The sequence below is a fragment of the Haemaphysalis longicornis genome, unplaced genomic scaffold (assembly GCF_048455015.1).
Source record: "Haemaphysalis longicornis isolate Haplotype H1 unplaced genomic scaffold, Haemaphysalis longicornis Haplotype H1 scaffold_5, whole genome shotgun sequence".
Taxonomy (NCBI): domain Eukaryota; kingdom Metazoa; phylum Arthropoda; class Arachnida; order Ixodida; family Ixodidae; genus Haemaphysalis; species Haemaphysalis longicornis.
Genome location: NW_027526385.1, coordinates 90259229 through 90276360, shown reverse-complemented (window position 1 = coordinate 90276360; position 17132 = coordinate 90259229). Strand labels below are relative to the sequence as shown.

At 45.6% G+C, this 17132-nt stretch overlaps 1 protein-coding gene across 1 annotated transcript in view; it reads left to right on the top strand.

Annotated features, from left to right (window-relative positions):
• Positions 1-2323: 2323 nt before the first annotated feature.
• LOC144139814 (multidrug resistance protein mrp-7-like) overlaps positions 2324-17132 on the top strand; it is a 41546-nt gene continuing 26737 nt past the window's right edge. The window contains exons 1-4 of the mRNA XM_077672066.1: positions 2324-2350; positions 5138-5284; positions 10985-11155; positions 15911-16087. Coding sequence (XP_077528192.1) covers positions 2324-2350; positions 5138-5284; positions 10985-11155; positions 15911-16087 — 522 coding nt within the window. The remainder of the gene's footprint in view (positions 2351-5137; positions 5285-10984; positions 11156-15910; positions 16088-17132) is intronic.

The following is a 17132-nucleotide window of genomic DNA, read 5'->3' as shown; positions in this document are numbered from 1 at the left end:
CCGGCTGTATTGGTTGGCAGTTGGTAGGCCTGATTATCTACTTTGTAGCATCAAAGCTTCAGGCATCGCTTTGGGTGAGTGTGCTCTCCGGGGCCGCGTTCGTCGGTTTGGTACTAAGGATCTGGATTCGCCGGCGTGTTCCGCTGTAAAATTATTTCGCATTGCCTATTCTGTGGACCAGACGGCACAATAATGCTCAGCTTTATTCTTATTGCCCAGACCAGAGTGTTATGTTCTGTTTTGAGCTACTGCTTAAAAGGCTACGCTCGTCGGCTTCCGTGTTGCTAATCCCCGCACACGATAGACCATGTTTTTTTTTTTGCATTGTTAGACGTGCGTACATTTTTGGGATGTTCTACAGAGTACACTTTGCAAAGTCTTCCCGCTGCATCCTCATGGCATAAGGTATCTCTCCGTAAGCAAAGAGGATGGAATGCCGTATGACTTAGCCATGGCGCTAGGCCTCCACTGCATATGGCGCTCTCGCACTGCCAGGCTCTATGGCGACGTTGATGCCTGTTCTGCAAAGGAGTATTTCAGAGAACGTGTAAGTAGTTTTGTGGAAGTTATTAAATCTCAAGATGTCTCGCATGTCTGGCTGCCGAAAATAGAGCAGTTTACGTCATTAAAGAAATTTTAAAGGGCATCACTAGCTCTCAGTTGGGCAACCTCACCACGTTATTGTATGGTCATTTACACTCTTGATCTGTAATGTGTTGTGTATCGTCGAGTTCAGGCACTAAAAAGGTTCCGTGGCGCAGAGTTCGCTAACGCCCTGGGTTCGAGTTCCACCCCTTGTGAATATGCTTTCCCTAGTGAATGTTTTGCTGTAACCTGTTTTTAGGTCAGTTCTACGCACTATTTATGTATAGAAGTGTGCATTAGTATCTTTAAGGTTACTTTGGATGAATAAGGACCAACTATACCCTGGTACGGTCCAAGGAATAAACCTGAACATTATCTTGTGATGTTATCTACAGTATAATTCTGCACATTTTCCTGTGTTCATCATCACAATCATCATCCACTGGTCCACAAAATAGGCACTGCCACAATATTTGGTAGTAGTATGTCGTTCTTGATGGCGCAAGGCCATATGTGGTCAAAAAACGCCAAAAACTACGTGATGTGATCTTTCAGCCTGTGGTTCAAATATTGGGATGATTGTGAGACTTTAGTAAAGTACTTGAACCAAACTCTAGATTCTTCATCCTATGATATCAGGCTGTTAATATTTCCCCCACAGTTTTTTTCAGCAATGCACTTCTGCATAAAAATTGCAATCGACTTTAGATTGGCACACTGCCTACCGCGGCTACAAAAAATGCTTCCGCATGCTTTGCTAATTCCCACTTTAGAATTTCTAGAATACTTCTTCTCTGGGATGCATTCGACAGAAAAACATCATCCACCATCGTGATGACCGCTTACGGAAAATGGCCGACACCTTGACATGTGTGCGCCTCTTGAAATTCTACGCATGGGAAGACGCTGTGGCTGATGCCGTCAGCCGATATCGGAATAAAGAAGGCTACTTCATATTCCTCGACAACATGCTTGACGGCATTCTGGACTCCCTGCAGAATTCGGCCAGCTCCGTGGTAAGCACGCCACTGCTGTTACGTACTCACTTGCATTCGCTCTGTTTCCCGCGACCTCGTAATTAGCAGCGCAAGCAAAGCTTCCCTTACAACTGTCTGGCCTTTTAAAGATAAGCTTTAATGTCCTCCCTCATGCCGTTGTACGCCAATACGCCTTGGAGGAAAGGCGTCTTCCTCCGACGATGATGATAAATGATCGTTGGTGAAGAGAAAAGGAAACAAATTACATCATCTTCCCGTAAGGGAACCCTGAGTAGTATGCGAAGCAGCCATGGAGTGGACTGAAGTTGCCAGTAGCTTTCAGTTCGTCGTTTCCGTTGACGATCAGCTTCGCGTGCCTTCGTTGCAATGTATCAGTAGCTTCTTGACGTAGTTTGAATGAGTGAAGGGCATAAGACGCGTTCGTAGCATATGCTCCAGTCTTGGTTTGTAGCGCAGTTGCAAGAGTACCTCCCGTTGCGGCCAAAGAGTCATGGGATCGAAAGCGGGCACCACCTAACTATTTCTTTTTATAGTGGACTGCGCTGTCGTCAGCCCAAACGCTGACGGGGCTGAAGAGACGTGCGCAGTAGAGTGCGGACGGTGGACAACGACAACGAGGGATGGAGGGACACAGCCGCGAGCATGAGCTGCTTCGCACCTAAAACGCTTTCTGTGGCCTGAATCGCACCTGGGTCTCTGTCGTTATGAAGCTAAGGTCTACCCGATTGCTCCATTTCGACATGGTGAAAGATAACGCGGAGCAGCAGGTACCAACTTGCGCGGTACACCAGAAACCAAAACATTAGGCTTATGGAGTGTACACCCGTGTGTTGCTGTGGGTATTCCAGAAAATGGGGTGGGTACCTCCGCAGTAGCACATACTCGCAGTGTGGTATTGGCCAACCAAAGAAACCATCACGAGAAAGCATGGCGTTCAACCACCGTCGTCGTTAGACGGAGGGGTGGGGGATTCTTTTTAACAAGTCACCCATGAAAGCGAGGACTTGAAGACCCGGCAATCAATTTGCCGAACGTTCGCATAAAAGTGGGGTAATGGTTCACACATTTACGGCATACCTCATTATTCCCAATTGGCGACGTAAATGTGTAGCTTGCGTTAATTAGGAAGAGCCGCTCAACGTCAGAAAAATGCCAAAATAAGGGAGGGCACATCGTTGAAACGTTGAAATTGATAACCTGATGTGGCTGAACATATTACGCCTGTAGAATCCCATGTCAATCTTATTTCTTTTTTTTCTCGCCGTAACCGTTTTTTAATCCTTAGGACGATGCGTCCCGCCCAGATTTTAAGCACGGGCACAGTTTGTTCCCCGCTTAACTCAAAAGCATAAACGGTACATTGTCTGAAGAACTCATCGTTGGCGTCGGAAGCGGTGACACCGCTCCCATGGAAGCGTTCTATCACGCGATGTATTGTATGGCGCAAGCTAAAAACTTGTCATCGTATCTGCTTACTTTGCTGCAAATGTAGTCGAAAGACGAGCTTCGTGCCGCCCTGACACGATTTACCCCTCCCGTCTAGCTCATCCCATTATACATGTGGTGGACGTTTGCTCCAATGAATTCAATTTTAGCGCGTTACACCACTCTCGCGCCATCTAATCGAACTTTTCGTTACTGTTGGACTTATTCAACTGCCGCCAGAACGCAAACGAAAGCAAGTGCCGCTTATGAGCGATTTTTTAAGGCGTATTTTTTATTTACTATCGCAGAAATCAGGCCGCCATATTTTATTATTTAAATAACAGTGCAACTTTCAGTTATGTAATGATATTTTCCTCAAGTATGCCTAGTCTTTTTTTGTTTCTTGACCAATGTTCGCAAACAAAAACATTTCCACCAGATTTTAGAGTACCGAAATGCTTTGCTCATATAAAAGCCTCGTTCAAGACTTCTTTTGCCCGGGTAGCTGAAGCGTGGAGTAGGCATTCAGACGGACGGACTGGCTAAAAGTTTCGCGTTTAATTACCCCAAGAAAGACTATCGTCTTCAACACGGCACTAGGGAGGTGGCCTTCCGTGCCATTAAAATATAGATATCGAATGGAGCGGAAGAACGCAGACAAGTGAGCTAACAGAGAGGCAGGGAAATTTTACAATGACGTCAAATCTCTGTTTGTAAAGCGGCAGGAAGGATCAGCTGCGCAACGCGTAGGAGGCAGATCGAAGCCATTCGAAAGTGTTAATGCGGATTCCAGATCCATCTAAACTTATCAGCTTGAAATCTAAGGACGGTACGTTTTAACAATGAATCACGCAAGGACTATTTAGATTTGCGCAAAGGATTATTGCAGTGTTCAAACCCTGGCTGTAGGCGACATTTCGCCCTGGCTGTAGGCAAAATGTCGCTTTTCTGAAATTATTTTACTACGTTCCTGAGAGACCTGCTTTACGAGCGAGAAAGCGTGGGATAGTTTAGGCGTGACTGTCTAGTGTCGCCTTCTTACCCATGATTAACGAGCCAACTTCAACTTCAGTCCTAATCCCCATGAGATGCGCTGAAATTGTAACACATGTTTCGTGATCGTCTGCCAAGGTCACAGCTAAGTTTTTATGGCGGGTACCATGCATTTTTGTTCGCATCTTCAACAAAGCCTTGCAGCAAAGTCAGCTTTACCCACATGTTTTTCAAGAGCGAGGAGTTTCATAGAGTAAACCGTTCATGTGCGGCTGTCTGTCTGTCTGTCTGTCTGTCTGTCTGTCTGTATGTCTGTCTGTCTGTTATATCTGTTCGGTTAGTTGGTTTATCGTTTTTTGTTTGTTTGTTTGTTTGTTTGTTGGTTTGTTTTCTTGAACACTCGCTTATAAGCAGCTACCGCCGAAAGAGGCACTCGCTGGTGCAGGAACTAACATTGTCGGCGGCGGAGCACGCGACATTAAAATTGAAAGACGCCATTCGCCCTTTTAAATTCAGCTTCTCTTATCTTTTCGCGATGTCAAGGCCGCGAGTAGTCCGCACTCTTTCCAAGTGTGCGGCACGTAAGAATTTCGGCCTAAAGGTGATGTGCACCGATTCTCAATTACGAAGACATACGTCTACCCCCGATTCCAGCAGACCATCTTCCCAGATTGAGTGACATCGGATAACGGCTTGTCACAGAATCCCTTGTCAAAAGTTCGCACCTTTGTTCAAAATTCTGAATCAACTCAGATCATCCACCTTCGCAAAGTCGAATGGCGTAATTTTATTTAAGATCTAGACTACACTTCCGGTGACCTCAGTGTGGCAAAAACTTACACCTTGACATTTTACAGCCCTTATCGTGTGCGGTTCCTGTAATGTGTACTTGACGTATACTGAACATAAACGTGCAATTCAGCGGGGCTAGTCTCATTTCCGAATACGGGTTGTATTTGTGCCTCTTTTCAATGCTCTCTGGTTACCGGTCTAATCTTGCTGTGATACAGATTGAACCAACTCTATCAAGCAAGAGTGCGTCCACAGTCTCGTTATATATTTGAACCGGACGCTGCTCTGGTTAACCTCCCTGACCTTCCTCTATGCTTTGTTTTTATTTCTTCCTTTGTTCGCAGATGACGATCATTCTTTTCGGAAGTGTTGTGGCCGTGAACGGTTCGGGGAACCTAAACCCGGCGTACATATTCTCTTCTCTCTACATGCTCTCCATCGTTGAAGTCATGCTCATAAACCTGCAAGTCGCCCTTCGCTACAGGTCTATGGTACGTGAGCTTAGCCTGGTAGCATTAGGCCCCACAGTTTTCAGGTCAAAGTTAATTCGAGGGTGCAAGCTGAGGACCGAATGTGGTTGTTTAGCTGCGACTTACCTGCCGCGGTGGCGCAGTGGCTACGGCGTTGTGCTTCTTAGAACAAGGCGATCCCAGCCGCGATCCCAGGCGATCCCAGCTGCGGCGGCTGCTTTTCTGAGGCAGGAGAAAAGCGAGAACGCCCGTGCGTCGAGATATTGACGTACGCTAAAGGTCTTCAGGGGGTCGAAATTAATCTGGAGACCTCCATTGCGTCGCGCCTCATTGCCCAGTAGCCGCTTCAGTGCATAAACCCAATACGATGTACGCCAGTACGCCCTGCGGGAAAGCCTACTTTCTCTGACGATGATGATTAATGATCGTGGGGTAAGTGAAAGAAAAAAAAAAGCTTCCCGTGGCCGGAATCCAATCTGCGTCCCTCGTGTTATGAAGCCACCGTCAATCCGATTGCTGCATTTCCACTTTTTTTCTTTATTGCCTGCCTGACGACAACACAACACGCACTGCTCAGTACACAAATTAGTAGTAGCTCCAGCCACCAATCGGCTGAAGGGAGTGGCTTAAAACATCTCAAATTTCGCTAGAACATCCAGAATGGGTAACCACTCAGGTTCTTCCGGCATGATTCGATAAACTTCTCTTATATAAGCAACGCTTTCAATGAAGTACTCTCGCACTGTGCGAGCATCCTCTTCGGCATTTTCAACCGCCATGCGAGTTTTCCACATAGAATGCAGACTAAGTGCCATGAACATATCATAGGGCACGCCTCCATCATTGTTTACGGGCAAAAAGCGAATGCCATAAGGCGTTAATGCTAAGCCTTTTTTCAGGGTTTGTTGGAGGATGTCCCAGTCAAACACCGCATCCCAACAGTCCAGAAAGATGTGCTCAATTGCTTCCAGCTTTTGGCATAGTCTACAGTTAAGTGTCCATGGGTGTACATATATTTCTTTTTCCTGCAGCCAGGGTTTTACCGGAAGCGTGCCGCTATGAAGTTTAAGGAAGAAAGATTTAACAGATGAACGTACTGGCATTCGTTTCACTCTTTTTAGAACATCTTTTCCGGAACCCACTGCATATAACTGACAATAAACCGGAACAAGCAGAAACACATCAATCATGTCTTTATACAAACATTTCCGTGGTACACTTCTCAAATACTCCGAGGAAAATCTAACCCTTAAAATCCTAACAGCATCCACCTCTTCGCGCAAGAACCCACGCACACGTACACATCGCATTTCAGAAGTTGAAACTATATAGTATGGAAACACATCACGTAGTCGGACTTGTACCACAGTACGTAGAAAGAAATATCTCTGATCTCTCAGAAACATAAACCCACAAACTATTTGTCGGATAAACAAATGTGCCAGTCACAATCCACCACTTTCCACCGAGCGAAACAAATTATTTCGACTCATGCGCTCCCAACTTGAGCCCCACAAAAACACCGCAAACACTCTGTGCAGCTTTTGTATGTTCTTCCTTGGCATACAAATCACCTGTAGGACGTACCATGCTTTGGCAACAGCAAGCACATTACATACTGATGCACGGGCAAACATTGATAGATTACTTCCCCCCCATTCTGTTAATTTCTCTCTAACTCTATCAGTTTCTCCGTCCCAGTACTCTCTAGCGTACTGGTAGTTTTCAAGTGGGATGCCCATATACCTGGGCGGAGTTGTCGTCCAAGGCATGTTCTCGAAAAACACTGGCCTACTTTGCCAGTCACCATGCCAAAATCCTGTGCACGTTTTCCAGTTAACTGCACTGGCAGACAACTTGCAAAATCGCTTTAGATCGTTCAACACCTCACTCACACTTTTCCTATCACTACAAAAAACAGCGATGTCATCGGCATATGACAAAATTTTAACTTCACTGCACTGCAAACGGAATCCATGTATATTTCTATTTTGAAGAATCTTTAAACAAAAGGGTTCAGGATAAATCGCAAACGGCAATGGACTCAAGGGGCACCCCTGCCTCACCGACAACAGTATATCAAAACTTCGTCCCACTTTTTTGTTTAGAATAGCACTACCTGAACACTGAGTGTACGACATCTTTACTCCTTCGAGGATGACGGATCCTATGTTAACATGCTCTAACACTGAGAAAAGAATGTTATGCGCAACACCAAACCCCAAACGCAAATGTTAGGCCTACGGAGTGCGCATCCGAGAGTTGCTGTGGGTATTCCAGAAAACCGGTGAGTACCTACCCCGAGAGTAGCACATATTCGCGGGGTGGGATTGGCCATCGTCGTCGTTAGACGGAAAGGTGCATGATTAGGTTTTACCTAGGAGCTTGCATTTCTACAATCGGTAAGGCAATAGAGCTCGGTTTATTGCCCTAGGAAGCGGGTGGGTTGATAGAGCAGACACGGAGGCTCTCATAATTCAGGTACCTGCAAGTAGCCACCTCAGTCTCAGTTGTCTTCTAACTCTGAGTGATAATTGCTGGAGCAATGGATGGCCTATTACGGGCACAATTTGCGCTGTTGATCAGTGGCGAGAGTGCGATTGACGAACAAGGAAGGATGGAGGGAGGTGGCGTCAAGCCGAGCTGGAAGCGGCTGCGTTGCCGTCACCCAGCTGCCGGCCTGTTGCTCGTGGCAGGACTACCACTCAGCGCATCGCGCTTTGTACGCACCCGTAGCTCGCTGCCCCAGCGTACAGTGAAGTATCAAGGGAGGGTTTGCTGAAGGACCAGTTGGTACATTGTACTACTAAGAAAAAGAGAGCAAAAAACAGAACAAAGTAAGGAACCACAAACCACAGGCGCTGACGAACTAATGAGCGCTTTGTCCTTCTCCTATATTTTCCTGTATATATGTTCTTGCTAGAATAAAGCGCTAAGTCGTTCGTCCGCGCCTGTGGTTTGTGGTTCCTTAGTATGCCCTGTACTTCGCGCTCTTATTTGTTGTTGTTGATCAAGGCAGGGCACCTTAGAGAGGGCGCGAAATTGGGAACAAATACGAACGACGGAGACAAAATGGCAGTACTGTTGGACAACAGGAGGAGCGGCGGCCAGTTGATTCCACTGTTAAGCCGAACAAAGGTTACCACTGAGACGGTTGGAAGACGGTGGACGCTTGGCGTGGATTGCGATGGGAGTGACAAAAACGCCGTGTTAGGGCTGATTCGGAACGAGGTGAACATATCCGTGGGAGCCTCGGTGGGAGCCTCACCAATGAACCTTGCACTTTCACATATTTTTTTTTTTTCAAGTTCTGCAATGGGATCCACCCCACAGTTTTCAATGTCTTTATTTCTGCATTACTTGCTTGGTTTTTCTTATTGCTGGTTCTTTACTGTTATTTTTTGCCTCTTCGGGAAATGGCACTCAGTGGTGTATGCATCAGTAGCAATACAGATGTCAGTAATAGCATTGGTGGTCCTGTAAGGCCTGCCTTATTGTCATAGCATGTCTTTTTTAGAGAATCGAAATAATTTCCCCGAAATTGTGATGAAATGTCGCACGTCGTTATCGGACTGTAGTTTATCAGAATGTTTGCAGGGCAGGCTATTCTGGGAAATCTAACAATAAGTTTTGCATTCGCAAACGTCGTTGCTGCTGCGTTTAGGCATGGCAGGGGTTGAAAAGGCTGGCAAAAGTTCTCACCGCTGAAGAAGCAGAAAGTGAGGCCACTGCCACAGTTGACAGGAAGTTTGCCGCAGGTGAGTACACAACATAAGTTCAAATAAAAAGAAAATTTCTTTTAAACAAAATTCTAACGAACCACCCGATGTTCTTTAGGAAGCATATCAGATGAAATCTAAGTAAGACATATGGTTATGGCGTTAGTGGGAACAGAATATTTTACGCTAAAACGCACGTTGAGCTTTTTTATACGTGTTTTAGGAAGGACTCATTTTTTTCGGAAAGTGATTGATAATGAAACGCGATGCCCCAAAACTTGCGGTAGTCGCTTTAGCGGTCCCATCTCTTCGACACTTCTTCCTACAATCTTGTTTAGCTTCTGAAGCCCATCCTTCCGACCGGCCGCAAGGACGGGCATGACTCCCCACGAGATGGCTCACCGAATGCAAGCGACGCGGAGGGTTGGGGGGGGAGAGGAGGGAATTATAGGGTCCCCGGCAAGGATTACAGGAAAAGAGGATGAGGAATGCGCTCGGAAACAGTGGGGGAATGTTCCGCAACTGGTGGGCTGGCAGGTACACGGCGACGACTGATTAATCAGTTGGGTTTAAGCGGCAGACACACGTTTTCCCTCTCAGCAAACCGTTGCGGCAACGGACAAGAACACGCATGAGGGCTGCAGGACCGATTTTTGAGAGCGAGCGAGCGAAGCAACTTTATTAAAAATGCCTGCAGAACGATTAGCCGTCCCATGTGAGGAAGTCGTCACCATGACGCGGCCATGACGTCTTCCCGGCTGTTGGCACCTCTACTCCGGCCGCGGCCTTAATACTCCCTTTCCTCGACTGCGCCTGCCCCTGTTTTGGGGTGGCAGCCTCCCCCCGGTTTCGCTCCATCGTTGCCTTTCAAGGACCGCCGAGATCTGCGGGACAGCCTGGACTTGGATCTCTTGATCGTAGCAACGCATTGCAGCTTTGTGCAGGTTCTTGGTACAGTCCCAAAGGATGTCAGTCGCAGTGGCTCTTTCCTTTCGGCACAAACAACAAAGGTCACTTACATAAACACTCGGACATATGTGTTTCATCAGCACCGGGGTGAGTAACGACCCTGTCTGTAGTTGTCGATATATTACTGCTTCCTCAAGGGTCAAGCCCGGATGAGATGGCGGCATAGTCCTTCTATCTAGTCTGTACCACTTCACGATTTCGTTGTAAGAGGTCATCCTGTCCTTGGTTTCCCACCACCACGTCGGGTCGACCGCAGTAGCAGCGGCAGGGTTGGTTAGTCCTCACGCCGCCGTATTCGCCGTCTCGTTGTGGTTTGCGTTGCCGTGATCCGACACATCACTGCCCATGTGCGCCGGAAACCACCTAATCACAACACACCGACTTTCACTCACTCGCGAGCAAGGAAAGACGACGGCACGCAACACACGCGCGGCTTCACCACACACTCTTCCTCTGGCGTAGTTTTTCACTGCCGTTATAGAATCACAGAGCACAGTCCTGCACTCGGGGTCGGCGATGTGCGAAAAAACGCGTGCGGAAATGCGTAGCCTACCGCACATGTGTTTCGCTCTTTATGTATCAGCTGTTGTTGGGTGTACCCAGCGATGATCATGTCAGTAAAGGGTCGAACACATTAGCGGAAAGGGACGTGTCCCCGCACGCGTCTCCGCCCCTAGAAGAGGTTTGGCTGCCGGATGACCCGCCGTATCGGCCGCTCCCGCGCGCCTCCAACCTGCTAGATATTTTGACGCGCCGCACCGGAAACCGGATTGCTCGGACGGATATGTGTTCCCCGCTTAAAGAAGTTTGTTAAAAACCGATGTGCTTCTCAGTCCTACAAATAAGGTAGAGAGCAAGCTGACAAGTTAAATGTTGTTTAATCGAGCACCGAGAAACCATTGTGCCACAGTACATAGTACACAGTGCCGTAGTGTTTCAAGGGGCTTGCACCAGAGAAAAGCGAATTATTGAGATCTGTTTTCTAGGTACTGTGTTACTGGAGAAATGTCTGTTCACCTGGACTGGACCTGAGGGAACAAAGGAACAGCCTGGCCAAGGGGAAATCGCGCTTTGTGACGTCAACCTCGACGCCAAACCTGGGGCATTGGTCGGCGTCGTTGGATTAGTTGGAAGTGGAAAGACGGCTTTGCTCGAGGCCATGCTTGGTCAACTGCGGTGCCACCGGGGAACTATGCACGTTTGCGTAAGTGCACTGAAAGGCCATTTCCGTTCATAAGCACCCCAGCATTATTCTGTGCGGCAGGCTGGCACCGGTTTAATATAGTACATAGCAAAACGTCACCGTAGATTGCTTCTTATCCTTATTAGATTGCTCCTCACACTCCTTAGGCAAAATAACAAAGTATGCTCCGGCATTCATTTTCAGCGCTATTTAATTTCGTTTCCCGATTTCCCGAGCTTTTCTAACTGCGATACGTCGCCTTTCAGGGGAGGTTCGTAAAATAAAGTTATCGCCTCGTGGAAAGCGACCACCCTGTTTTTTGACTGCAGGTTTACCATGAAAATAGCAGCAGGCAGGCAGACTATCAAACTCAAATATGTAACGGTTGAATGACACCAATTACCGCTTTGAAAAAAATGCAAGTTTGAGATCCCGAGATAATTCCAAAAAATACCATTCATACCTCAAAACAAAAAAATGCTTGGAGTACAAATGACTGGTTTTTGGGTGCGTGCATGCGTGCGTGCGTGCGTGCGAACAACTGTGCAGTAATGCAATAACTACGAGTTGAGAAATTAGCAGTTTCAGTGCCGAGACATGGCTTAACGCAAAGATAAAAAATTCAGAAGTTTTCCAGGTGGACAAACGTAGAACCTTTACCGCTGCGACCGCCATGAAGGCCGACATGAAGGTGGAACTTTGATAGCAGTGTCGCAAAATATTCCATCTTTCCCCATACCCCTTGTTACCGATCTCTAGATTATCTCCGTATGCACCACGTTCGGCAATACAAGAATAGTTGTGGCAGCCTACTATCGACCCCCCTCCACTCCGACAATTTGGTGAAGGAATTCCACGACGTACCAAATGCTATCGTTTGCCGATACCCTTCGCTACCTAAAATTTTGCTAGGAGATTTTAACTTTCCCAACATTGACTGGTCAAATTCTCTCCCTACCCTTAAACCATTTTCTTCCCAATCTCAGAGTTCCTTAGACCTCTTTGCCTACTTTAATTTTACTCAACTAGTTAAAGAGCCAACTAGACTTAGTGGCAATACCGTAAACACTCTTGATTTAATTCTGTCGACTCACCCTGACTTTGTATCGAGCCTTAGTCATCTTCCAGGCGTTAGTGATCACTCAGTATTGCATTTCAATCTTAAGTTCTCCTTCAAACGCGTAAACAAAAGCTTAAACTGATTCGTGATTATAGTAAGGCTCACTTTGACGTCATTAATCTGACTCTCGGCTGCTATCTGGACACGTACCTAGAACGGCTTGATGGCCGTAGCGGGCATGATAACTGGAACTTATTTCTTGAAAAAATAACCGAGCTTACCAATGCGCACGTTCCCGTGAGGCGTATTTGCTCTGATGCAAGATCCCCACGGTACAATAGGACGCTTACTCTTTTGTTGAATAAAAAGAAGCGACTATTCAGCAAAGCGAAATTTTCTGGGCGTCATATTTTCTGCTCAAACAGAATGCACTAGCTCAGTACAAGACGCCAAACGGCACTTCTTGAACAACACCTTGGCAGAGTTTATTTTTATGAACCCGAAAAAGTTTTGTAGGATTGTTAATACTAAAGAAAACCACAATATTATACTTGTCGATGATACAGGCGAGCCTGTCCCTCTCGCGGAGCGTGTGTCCGTATTAAACGATGTTTTCATTCATACTTTTTGCTCAGCCGTTCTTAGCTCTATACCAGATGTTGTTCCGAGTAGCTTTTGTGCCACTTTTCCTGTTGGTTTTGAGTCTTTTGGAATTGTAAAAATCATTGATTCATTGAGCTTGACACCTTCATGCGGAATAGACGGCATCAACCCAAATTTCCTGAAGCCAACTAAAAACTACTTATCAATTTTACTTGTGAAGATTTTCCAGCGGTCCCTAAATAGCGGAATTTTACCACGAAACTGGAAGATTGGGAAGGTCGTCCCGCTTCATAAATCAGGAAACAGACATTCACCTCTAAACTACAGGCCAATTTCACTGACAAGCACTCCCTGCAAAATTATGGAGCACGTCCTGTATTCGCACATATGTAATTTTCTTGAGTTTAATTGTTTTCGAATTTCGCACAACATGGATTTAGGCATTCTTTCTCATGCGAAACACAGTTACTGCAGTTTACGCACTCGCTCCATGCTTATCTTGATAGGAATTCTTTGTTTGACTGTATTTTCCTGGATTTTTTCAAGGCCTTTGATAATGTGAACCATGTTTTACTAATGAGTAAACTTGCCGCCTTCAACCTTGATCGCCAGTTACTGCTATGGTTAGAACATTTTCTTAACAACCGTTTTCAATATGTCACGCTACATGGTTTCGACTCCCAACTTAATAAGGTATAATCTGGTGTGCCTCAAGGTTCAGTCCTAGGTCCCTTATTCTTTTTAATATGTAATAATGATCTGCCTAGTCATGTTTTTTTTCTTCAGTGCATCTATACGCAGACGATTGCGTCATTTATCGTCAAATAAGGAGTGATGACGACAATCGCGAACTGCAGTCTGACTTGAATAGCATTGTGACGTGGTGCGAAACATGGAAAATGGAGCTTAACCCCCTAAAATGCAAGGTTATGCGTATTTCTCGGCGTGACGTATGTTCAGCATTTTACACACTAACTGATGTGCCACTAGAAAACGCGTCATCCTATCGTTATCTCGCGTCACCTTATCATCACACCTAACTTGGAAATTGCACACTGACTCCGTCACATCAAATGCTAATCGCATGCTCGGCTTTTTACGATGAAATTTCGGCCAAGCTCTTGTCTCCCTCAAGTTAACACTACCGAACTTTAAGACGCTCGTAATTAGAATACGCTGCATCTATTTGGAATCAGAGCCAAGCTCACTTAATAAAGCCTCTAGAGCTAGTGCAAAACAATGCTGTGCGTTTTATATTGTCCAACTATCAACGAGCAGCCAGTGTTACATCAATGAAATACAGTTTATCATTGCCTCTTCTTACCCTGCGCAGAAGATATTATCGTCTTTGCCTGTTCCACAAAGTATACAATCATAACTTGCTGAGCAGTTTGCTCATTCCACCAACATTATATCGCTTGTCCCGTGTTGATCACGTACATAAAGTTGGAATCCCTCATTGTCAAACTAACACATTTTTTCACTCGTTCCTACCCCATACATCAAATGACTGAAACCGCCTTCCTGCAGATCTAGCGTAAATAACAAATAATGCACTTTTTCGACGCTCGTTATATTCGTATTTCATTCCAAATGGCCTATCATAATTTGTTTCTTCTGGTTTTGGCACACAGTTGCCCTTGTATGTAACATTTATCTTTTTATTTTGTGTGCTCCCTTCAGCATACACAACTCAGTGTCAATACTTCTCTGTATGAGTACAACATTGCCATGTTCCGTTCCTATTTTTTCCCTTCCTTTGCAATTTGCATATATTTTGCTTTAAGCCTTTTTGATGTGAATATATTTGATCTTACTAATTGTTGTTTATTATGTTATTTATGTCACGACCAAGAATAGTTAGCCAATTTGTAAGAGATTTTGCCTCATTTGCCGCATTTGTCCTTTTTTGTGTGTGTGTACTGTGTAAACCACTCCTCTCTAAAATGCTTCGGCGATTGAGAGTAAATGAAATAAATAAGTAAATAAATAAATAGCGAAATTTGCCCGCACCGCAAACTACTGTGCGTTTCCAGTGTCAGTGTGGCGCCGGTTAGGTGCTAAGCCTGCCTGTCGGCGTGTTTGCGCTAGTCTAAACTGCTATCTGTGATGCCGGAACGTCGGTGATGAGTTCTGCTGCCAGAAACGAAAAAAAAATGTCTTTTCAAGACAAGCTCGCAATTCTAAATGCCGTCTCCACCGGAGTGTCAGAAGACCATCGCCGCCCAGTACAGTATCCAAGCTACCACCCTCTCAACAATTTTGAGTGCGAAAAAAGCATTGAGTTGGCGAAAAGGCGCTCTTTCAGTATAAGTTGGGTCCTTGGAACGAGTTAAGGTGGCAAAAAGTGCAAAAGGCATGAGTGGTATTGAAGTTACGTTTGTGAATACGGGAGTAATAGTGACCTTGCTTCTTTGATGTGCCGTGTAGTGACGAAGTATGTGGGAAAGCAGCGGGCTCAAATCACGCAGCTTTCACGATGGATTAATTCCTTGAAGCGGGAGTTCACGGTCACTGACGTTTGGCATCTTGGTTTCGTTTCTTCTTCACTCTCGCGAACCTTAACTGGAAACCTGCACGTAACGAAAACCTGGATGTAGCGAAAACTGGCGAATTTTCGTCAACTTGGTAATATACAGGTTTAGCTGAATCTACAAACGCCTATCCGGGGTCTCCGTTTAAATAAAAAACTGTTACTTTAGGGTATGTACGTTTTGTCTGCGATTGCTTTAAGGTTTATTTCGTTCTAATCAGTGTTGCCACTAGTGCTTAGGGTTTGCAGTGGTCCTGCCTATAATTACTTAATCGAGCAGTTCTTCGTTATAGCAGAGATGCCTTTTGAAATGCTGTCCGGTCCCGCTGTAGCTAAAAATAGCTTCAACGAGGAGATGCCAGATAAAGGGGGAGCCAATAAAGTGACAGCAATAAATAGACGCCAGGAAACCAGCCACGGATTGTCAAGATGGGCTTTGCATGAAATGATTTACTCTTTTCTAAGTTTTGTGACCATTGGTCCTCTTTTTTGTGCCCTTGTGCCTAGCTATTCCGGAAATGTTAATGCTGACTTCTAGAACCTTACACATTACCCTAAAACGCTCCGTCGCATGTCGCAGGGCAGAGTGGCGTATGTCCCCCAGGCTGCCTGCATTTTCAACATGTCCGTACGAGACAACGTTCTCTTTGGAAGAGCTATGGAACCTGACCGCTACTGCCAAGTTTTGGAGGCTTGCGAGCTCACAAATGACCTAGCGATGCTTCCGGCCGGCGACCTTACGGAAGTTGGAGAAAGGGTGATCCTATTCTGCTCATTATTTCGACTCCTCGAGACTCATTTTGCGCACTTTTCAGAAACGAAGGCTCGGTAAAGTCGCCCGTCCTTCTGGTGAACCTTGCAGGAATGGTTTGCCAGTAAACCTGCCAACCTCTTATTACGGTGAACGTTTGTGCGATCTTCCGGCTACTAGTCTGAAGTTTTAAGCATGAATTTGTCGCAATAAAGAAGAGGCACGCGCAAAAGCCCCTTTTCGAGTTTTTGGCTGAGTAGCCAAGTTATGAATCCAGCAAAGAAAGAAGTAATTCCGCGTACCTATTCATTGAACGCCACGTAGGTGTCCGTGCGATACAATTTGCAGCCGGTACCCGAAGCAGTTACGGAAGTGTTGCGTTGCAAACATACTGACCACATCGGAACTGAGCGTATCACGAAAAACCCCGGCCCGTTTTCCTGGCGTCGTGTGTTCCGTGCCGCTTTTAAAGACGATAGTATTTCTTACGCCCCCTGAACGTAAAATTTTGATCTGTCTGTCTGTCTGTCTGTCTGTCTGTCTATGTATGTATGTATGTATGTATGTATGTATGCATGTATGTATTTATGTATATATGTATGTATGTAATTAATTGATTGTGCTGTTTAACGCGCCGACTAACCCGGATTAAGTTTGACCACCTGGGGATCTTTAACGTGCGCCGAAATGTCCCTCAGAAAAGCGGCCGCCACGGCCGGGAATCGTACCCGTGACATCGTGCTGTATGTATGTATGTATGTATGTATGTATGTATGTATGTATGTATGTATGTATGTATGTATGTATGTATGTATGTATGTATGTATGTATGTATGTATATATGTATGTATGTACGTATGCATGTATGTTGTATGTATGTATGCATGCATACATGCATTTATGTATGTATCACATTTATGTATCTATAACCAAATCACATTTCCACGACATTCGCAGCGAAGCAAGCGACTCCGCAGCCAACTCTTTAACCCGTTTTTCAATCTTGAAACAGGGCACCATTGCAAAAAGTGTTTCTGGCATGACATGGAGC